Below are 8,844 nucleotides of genomic sequence, written 5' to 3'. Positions count from 1 at the left end.
CCCCTGGGGCTCCGATATCAATTAGCACCCCCTTCCTTTCACCACAGAGAAAGGTATGGCAGGGGCACACCAGACTTACCTGTATCATTGCAGTATAATCTTTTCTCCCAGGAAGAACTCTAAGTCAAGTGGCCAACTGCAGCAGCCCTGCCACACCAAGACACACGTATCAAAGCAACCTTGCTGAATCTTAAGCACATCTTAGGCTCAGTGCCTGGATGGGACATCGTCAGAGATATCCAGGTATACAGGCTTGGAGTTCTGAGTGAGAAATATCCAGCTGGCTTCTGCAACAAGATTCTGGCCCCCTCCAAGCCATTTCAAGACCAAAGGAGCTTTACCAGGTGCCATTAATCTTTCAAAGCAGAGATGACAAACTCCAGCTGGACTTGGGAGTGGCCAATCGGATCGCATCACACCATACTGCCAGTATTTAAAGTCACAAATAAAAGACCATGACAACAGACGAGTTGACTTGCTATATATTATCAGACCAGCTGATAAGCAGCAACATTATCCCCTTTAGGAAAGAGTGTAATAGGATACTACAGTTATTCCATTTAAGAACAACAATTCCTGTGTACAGCATCTACAGCAGGTTAAGCAGATAGAGTTTCTTCCCTTAGTTTTTTATTTAAAAAGTTTTGTTTCAGTAATGATTTTCCCTTCAAACTCTGAAGTCTACATTACAAGATTAAATGACCGCTTGACTTCGGGTGCATTTATAAAGATGTGGTGTTAGTGTGTTGAAACACTGTCCAGCAGGGAGGGTATCACAGCTCATCCCAAAATGGAGAAGCGTGATTTTCATGATGGGGGTGACAAAGACAAGAATTCAGTACGCAAACAGTTTAAGTTATCTTAAAAAACAGAGATCAGCAAGCTTGATACAACCAGAGATTTCTCTTTGGTACAATGTTGAAAGGGAGCCCTCATGTGGGGTCTTTGAAACAAATAATGTCTGTCTATTTTAAAAATGAATTAGCAGTCAAGAGATGTTTAAGACTGCTCACGCTCAAAAAAACACAAGACATTTTGTTATAGTCATCTCAATTTACAGTCACCATTCGCCCTTCTATCTATATAAAATGGGAGAAGCAGGGTTCTGTTCTGATGACCAACCGCTTGACAATTATTCCAGACGATATTTCAGTTTTTAAAAAGGTATCTGTGCCCAAGGCCGGGGGTTGCAATGTTTGGGAGGCCAGAGACAACTGCTGTAATTTGTGAAGGGCAGCCACCCGGCAAAAACCTCGCTAGGCGCTGCAGGGGCTTGCTCAGCCAACGCACGCTCTCCCTGCTGCGCTCTCCCTGGACGGAGGCAAGGGGCAGGCTATTGAGGGGCATCACACCACCCACAAGCGTGATGCCACCTTGCATACGTTTTGGGGCAGGGCGCATGTTTTGGGGGCGCGGTGGGCAGCCGTGATGGCGCCCCTGGGATCGCGCCGCTCGGGGCGACCCACCCGCACCACCCCTATCTTCCTACGCCCCTGACTACAAATAATTCTGCAGGTTGGAAGTTGCTGTAGAAATTCTTCATAACTCCCACCACCAGTCTTTGTATCTATAAATAAATACAAGTTATTTGCACCTTTGGGGACTCACAATAGACAAAATAAAGATCCACTTGGAATTCAGATAGATAAAGACACGGGATAATTTTTGGCAGTAACTCTTTGACAGTCTCCCCCTCCCTACACTATTTCTCTCAGAGAACATGGTTGACAAAGCCCAGCAGCAATCCAATAATTAACATGGAAGGGCCTGTAAACCTCTCCCAGTCCTCTGTATATATTAATCTTTATAAATACAGTAATTCTACACAAAGTGTAGAAAGACATTGTTTATGAAAGCTTTGTCCTTTCAGAGTGTAAACTTGCTGCCCTCTAGAGTCCTCCAGAAGCTCAACTGAGGGTCCCATGGTACAAACCCCTACATGGAAAAAATGGCCTACTGTCAATACAGTATTTCTCAGAAGACTCAGTCAGGCTCAGCCACTCCTCCTATAAAACAAGAGACTCTTGTTCAGTTAAAACCAGTCAGCTCAAAATGACGGCATCTGCCAGTTTAGACAGAATGTTAATATCTCTGAAAGGTTCTAGGTCAAAAGATGGCGCATGAGGCAAGTCCAGCTGTTGCCAATGTTGTCAGGGGTTCCTTGGCCAAGTGAACAGTCATAGCTCATCCCTTGCTGATGCTGCCTCCAGAGAGGGCTGAGGTGGAAGAGCATCTTTGTTCTGGGCATCTGTGCGGATCTGGCCCTGCTGCCGGGATTTCCGAGAGAGTGTTCTGTCCCAGTCAGTGGCTACGGTCTCATTGTCCCAGATTGTGGATGTCTCTGTGTCGCTAAGGTATCCTGGCTGCCCAGTGTAGTGTGTTGGATAGACCAGCAGAGGCTCAGCAGAGAAGGCTTTCAAGTCTCTAGGTTCATAGTATTCCATGTACTTGGCACTAAAGCGGAGAAAACAACAACATCAGCATGGCCACAGATACAAAAGGGAATATTTTAGCACTACACTTTAATGCCATGGGGATTTTTTTGTCTTGGATATTTCATAACAGATAGGTCAGAGCTGTTCAGTAGAAAATCACTTCTTCAGTAAATTCGGCCTCAATCTAGTAGTAGTAGCGGTAGTAGTAGTACCCACCCTTCACCCTAAGGCAGGCATCCCCAAACTTTGGCCCTCCAGATGTTTTGGACTACAATTCTCATCTTCCCTGACCACTGGTCCTGTTAGCTAGGGATCATGGGAGTTGTAGGCCAAAACATCTGGAGGGCCGCAGTTTGGGGATGCCTGCCCTAAGGTCTCAGGGCAGGCTACCACAATTAAAACACAATATTAAAAACAGTTTAAAACAACTTAACCGTCACAGAAATGAGGTTGGTCCTAAAAATATACAACTCAACTATCAGAAGCCAGAATAAAGAGGTGCATCTTCAACATTTGTCAAAAGCTGTATAATGAAAGTGCTACATGCACCTCTGTGGGGAGCCAGTCCCACAACTTTTCCACTGCCAGAAAGAGCGCCCTCTCCTGGGCCTCTGAGGGTAGTGGGAGGGCCCAAGAGGGAAGGAAATGGCCTTTCAGGTGTTTGGGGCCTGAGTTGTTTGGGGCTTTACCACTAACACTAGCACCTTAAATTGGGCCTGAAAGCGAATTGGCAACCAGTGCAACTATTTTAAAACATATGAGATATAAACGGAACCCCAGCCAGTAATCTGAGCATTGCATTTCGGATCAGTTGACGTTTCCAAATCGTCTTAAAAGGCAGCCCCACATAGATCACATTGCAATAATCCAAACTCGAAATTATCAGAATATGGAGTACAGTGGTCAAGTCTTCTCTGTCCAAAAGGGGGCGCAGCTGGCAAATCAGCCAGAGCTGGGGAAATAATAATAATAATAATAATAATAATAATAATAATAATAATAATAATAATAATATATTTGTACCCTGCCCATCAGACTGGGTTCCCTTAGCCACTCTGGGTGACTTCCAACAAAGATTAAAAATACATTAAAACATCATTCATTTAAAATTTCCCCAAACAGGGCTGCCTTCAGATGTCTTCTAAACATCAGATAGTTGTTTATTTCCTTGACATCTGGTGGGAGGGCGTTCCACAGCGCGGGTGCCCCTACCGAGGACACCCTCTGTCTGGTTCCCTGTAACCTCACTTCTTGCAATGAGGGAACCGCCAGAAGGCCCTCAGTGCTGGATCTCAGGGGGGGGGGGCTGAATGGTGGGGTGGAGACGCTCCTTCAGGTCTACTGGGCCGAGACCATTTAGGGCTTTAAAGGTCAACACCAACACTTTGAATTGTGCTCAGAAATTTGAATTGTGCTTCCTCCCCACCGAAGCTGCCTGAGCCTCCAGTGACACTGCTGAATGCAGAAGCCTCTGAAGCTGTGAACCTGCTCCTTCCAGGTTCTGTGTCGATAACTTACCAAGATTATGACTTTTAATGTATTATATAATTTACCAAGATTATGACTTTTAATGTATTGTATGCTGCATTTCAACATAATAAAATGTTTCCAGTATTTTTAAAAAAGGATGTACAGAATTGAAAATGAAAACTGAGCAACAGGTAAAAGTAACATACAAAGAAAATGAAAAAGTAGCAGTTGTTAAAAACCCTGGAGAAAATAAAAGGTCTGCACCTGGTGCCAAAAACACACCAAAGGTGAAATGGCACCAAGTCTGCTTCTCTGGGGAAATAATACCCCCCCCCCCCCCGGTCCCATCATATTTTAATTTTTGCTAAAACCATTTTCTAGGCTGCATTTCATTTTTAAAAATCCTAAAAGTGGTTAACAACCACGGATTCATACAGCCATGCTAAAACAAATCAATACAATAAAATGTCATGTGGACATTATAGCATCGTTGTTTGGGGACGCCTGGGCAAAGAGGTGCGTGTTAAATAAACCACAAGAACACACCACCACTGGAGTCCATTTATCACAGGGCACTTGCCTCATGTCATATTTTAATTTAAAAATTTTAACTGATCAATAAAAGATATCAAGAGGATCACATTACACACAGAGAGACACACAGAGAGAGACTTACTTATCTAAAGTTCTGTTGCTATCTACACTACCTATTTCTTGGTCTTGACTCAAATCAACTCCTTTGTGACCTATTCCCTTACTCTCCCTGGAAACATGCCTGCTTGATATAGGTGCCTTACCCCCTTTCTTCCCATCCATCCCCTCGTTGTGCCTTTCTCAGAAACAGTGCTTCTCTGCATCTACAAAGTCATTCCCAAAGTAGTTGTAGCGGCAGTTTTCGCAATGACTAATAAATGCAATCAGAATTTGGTTGAGGAACCCAGGTTCCAGTAGGAGGCAGGTGCTTGCTTCCCACAGTGCTATGCAGTATGGGGCAAACCTAGCTAACTAGTCCAATACAACTCAAGCAGAACAACTAAACTTACACTGGGTGCTTGTTGTACATGATTGGCAGGAATTCATCTACAGGCAACATCTTGCTGAAAGGTTCGGCTCCTATCAGCTTCCGAGCTCCTTGCAAGGAGATGGCATAGCCCAGTGTCCAGTAAGAGTAATCAGCTTCCACGAGGTTCATGACATTGGGAACAGCCTTTTCTGGACGCTCCACCTGCATCCGTTTCCGGCCAATGTATCTAGAAAGAAAAAGACAGGTGGTTCTGCCATGGAATTGACATTCTGTTCACATACATGTCACAGGTATGTAGGCCCATGAAGCTGAATCCAAGCATGTGTGGACCTCATCACTGCCTGGATGGAAAACCACTGGGAGCTCCATGGAAGCTGTTTTGAGCTTTATCAAAGAAACATGGAGATCTAAGAAATAAACAGCCAGTCACACACAGTTCTTGACAGTAAGGTCATGTTATGCTATAAATATTAGAGAGAAAACTCAAAACCCAAGTGAAATTGTCTTAAAAATGAGTTTTGCATCTCCAGACAGGGAAGGCCAGTGGGGCTATAAAGCCACAGCAAACGAGAGACCAACATTCCTATCTAGTAGAGGTTGCCTGGTGCATTTCTGTACGAGACATTGGCCAAAACCAATTAGACACTTTCCAATCAGTTTTCACTGGTACTGAGCAGTTAGGGACCGTCTACAAATAAACTGCTTTAAGTAAAAGGCTAAACTTCATGAAAAAGTGTGCCTTAATTTCCAGACTTTGGGGGAACATCTGCATGTGGTAGTCATGCTGGAATCATGTCAATGAAACCTAAAAGCCACCCTTTTTTTCCACTTTCCTAAAGCGAGAGCTGATCAATTCTTAGGCATTCTTTTCTCCTATTTTAGTGTTAGGTGCTTTTATAGCTACAACTATGGATCATTTCCAAGCTCCATGGAAGGAAGAGAAGACTTTTCACAGGCAGAATCAGAGAAGACCTTTCACAGCCAAAATCAAGTGGAACTTACATGAGCTCCCAGTCAAGCTGGGCTCTTTCAATATCATCCATTAACTTTGTGAGCTTCTTCTTGAACTGGTGCTCAAAGCGCACGTCATCTTCAATGACCAGGATTTTATCCAGCTCCTTGTCTTGCACCTTAAAGGAATAGTTTGTGGGAGGAAAGTAACTGAAATTGACTTTACTTGTGGTACCTGGAGTGAGCTGTGTTGTCTGCTGTGGGGCAGCCTGAAACTGTACCAGATGCAGAACCAATGCCAAATTCGTTTGAGCTTCATCTGTGCTACACATCCATCTACCTGTTGCAACATTATAGTTTTTATTGATTATTTTAAGGCTCTGAAAGTGACATAAAGGGCCAAAGGGGTAGAACTTTCAAAGCAGGTGACTCTGTGCCAGAAGTAAATTGCTTTTGCAAATAATTCAGCAATTTCAAAAGAAAGATTAGATGTAAACATACAATGTCAATAGTTGTCAGCTGATGATGCCAAACCCTGTCTCCGTCTGCCGCCATTTTATTACTGAAAAGCATCTGATTTTCAGTGCTCTCAAAAGACTCCCCCATACATCCCAGCATAATTACAATCAAGACAAGCAGTTAATAGACTTCACCTCCTTCCAGATATAGTAGTGGCTAAGAAAACAGCCAATCTCTCCTCTAGTCAGCACCCTTGAGGAGTAAGGATCCTGGTAGCCAGGAAGCATGTCTATGTTGAGAGCTTTCAGCTGAGTTGCATTCAATGCTCTGCAAGGTACAAGGGTTGAGTCACCTAAGCATAACTTTTCAGGATATGGAGAAAGTCAATGCATGCAGAAGAATGAAGTGGTAGAATGGGCTGCACCAGTGTAGACTCCAAGGATAACATCATTTAAATTCCCTCTTCTGCTAAAAACTCTCTGTCAATAGAAAACCAGCACCGAGTGGGAATAACTTTTCTTCCAGATAATGCTAGTCTTCTATTTGCAGGATATTTTTTTACCTGGGTGAACCTTTACAAGTAGTTACCCCACCATCTCCCGTCCAGTCATTTCTTTCTTTCTAGTCTGAGAGCTTTAACAAGATTAACCTGCTGTTAACATGGCCTTGGATTTTCTAATCAAGAGGATTGTGTGTGAGAGGAGAGCAAATCTCAGCATATGAGAAGGTATCTGTCACTTGACTTGGAGCCAACTGCAAGAAACCCTGCTATCAACATCCTCTTTAGAACAATCTTCTCTTGTGCAACTATAGAAAGCTTTGGGTATATTAAACTGGCCTGACAATTCTACTTAACAAATGCATTTCGGTTAAGAGAGGTGGATTTAAATATAACAGGTACAGGAATCTAACAGCAAAAATCTCCCATGCAAGCTCCCAGGGAAATATGGACTATGCAAGCAGCTTGATAGCGCTCCATTTCTCCAGGGGATTGTACTCGTTAAAATTTGGTTCTACAATATTCTAGTTCACAAGCTCTACAGGAGTATCAAAAGAAAAAGCCAACTTGAAAATATTTTCTGCATCAAAATATACTGCAGATCTCTGAGAGCCTCTTTGCTCTTACAACCCCTAAACAGTTTAGATAACTTGCAAGAGTCAGAATAACCTGTCCTCAGATGAGCCTCTCCTCTGTGCATCTGTATGGGAGACCATGAGCAGGTTCTTCTGAAAACAGGGATTTCTGCTCTGTCTCCCAGTGACCAACTGCTCCAATTTCCCAGTTCAGAGAGATGCACCAAAACTGACCACACTCAGCAGAGGCTAGTTGAAAGGCCAGAGTGGCTGAATCATGCAGAGATCTCATGCAGAGACCCTGATCTGCTCCAATTTCCCAGTTCAGAGAGATGCACCAAAACAGAGAAGCACATTAGTACTCACAGGCAAATAATGCATCACACGCCATTTCCGCTAGCCATCTAATTCACAGCACTGAAAACTATCTAGTGGGGTTGTCAAGGCAGAATGTTCAAACTTTGCATCATCTAGTGTTTAGAATTCACAAATGGCAGCACATTAATAAAAAAGACAAAATACCCTAACCATCTACTCACTTTCCATCCACAGCTTCCACTAGTTTGACTGCAATTTCCTGCTCGTACAAAGTTCGCAGCATTCTGTCTCGCCTGTCTTTCCGGCGCTTGAGGTTGATCATAAAAATCTACAGAGAAAGAAGCTAGGAGTTTCAGTGCAGATCTAAACAAGCCAATGGGAGATTTGCGTGGCATAATGGAAAAGTTTGTGGGTGTTATGGGACATAATCAAAATATAATCACCACCTGAGAAGTAAAAAAAGTGATGGTTCAAACAAGTGTAAAAGTAAATTTGAAATGGAAAAAAACTGCTAAGAACTCAAATAAATTGGGAGAAGAGTTGATAATTTTACACTTGTACGTATGAACATAAGACACTGCCTTAACTGACTCCTACCTCACTATTATCTACACCGTGGCTGCATTTCCACATAATGCTAAGCCATGTTGTAATCATGGTTTGCTCAATGAATAACATCACCTTACAGGCAAGCAAGAAAACAAACTATAGCATGTTTCCCCATAGCTTGGTTTTGTTAACCAGCTGTTCTTTCCTCGTGCCTTTCTGGCTTGGTGAGTGTGTGGTCTGGGAAAACAAACCATAGTTTGCTTAACACTAAACCATAGTTTTAAAAAGCTAAGGTTTGTAAGCCAGCAACAAATCCTGGCTTCACTTTAGTTTGGTGACGGAAATCAAGCAAGGGTTAGTCTGCCTGGATGGGTTTGCACGTTCAAACAAAGCAAAGACTAAGCCAACCACCAAGACTAAATTAGCTCTGACTCAGCATTATGTCAATCAGGTAAATGTCTGGCAGCAGCTGTCCAAGATTTCAGGAAGTTCAACCTGGAGATGCCAGCGATTAAAACTGAGGCCTTCTGTATACAAAGCACATGCTGTACTTACGAGGTATGG

General features: G+C 43.1%; 1 protein-coding gene across 1 annotated transcript in view; it reads right to left on the bottom strand.

Annotated features, from left to right (window-relative positions):
* Positions 1-466: 466 nt before the first annotated feature.
* COLGALT2 (collagen beta(1-O)galactosyltransferase 2) overlaps positions 467-8,844 on the bottom strand; it is a 67,596-nt gene continuing 59,218 nt past the window's right edge. The window contains exons 8-12 of the mRNA XM_035122594.3: positions 7,953-8,059; positions 6,534-6,666; positions 5,932-6,059; positions 4,949-5,155; positions 467-2,454 (exon numbers count right to left, since the gene is read on the bottom strand). Of these exons, the coding sequence (XP_034978485.2) occupies positions 2,178-2,454; positions 4,949-5,155; positions 5,932-6,059; positions 6,534-6,666; positions 7,953-8,059 (852 nt within the window). The 3' untranslated portion in view covers positions 467-2,177. The remainder of the gene's footprint in view (positions 2,455-4,948; positions 5,156-5,931; positions 6,060-6,533; positions 6,667-7,952; positions 8,060-8,844) is intronic.

Source organism: Zootoca vivipara, chromosome 7, assembly GCF_965207765.1.
Source record: "Zootoca vivipara chromosome 7, rZooViv2.hap1.1, whole genome shotgun sequence".
NCBI lineage: Eukaryota > Metazoa > Chordata > Lepidosauria > Squamata > Lacertidae > Zootoca > Zootoca vivipara.
Note: the sequence above shows the minus strand (reverse complement) of the source record. Positions and strands in the feature narration are given on the sequence as shown.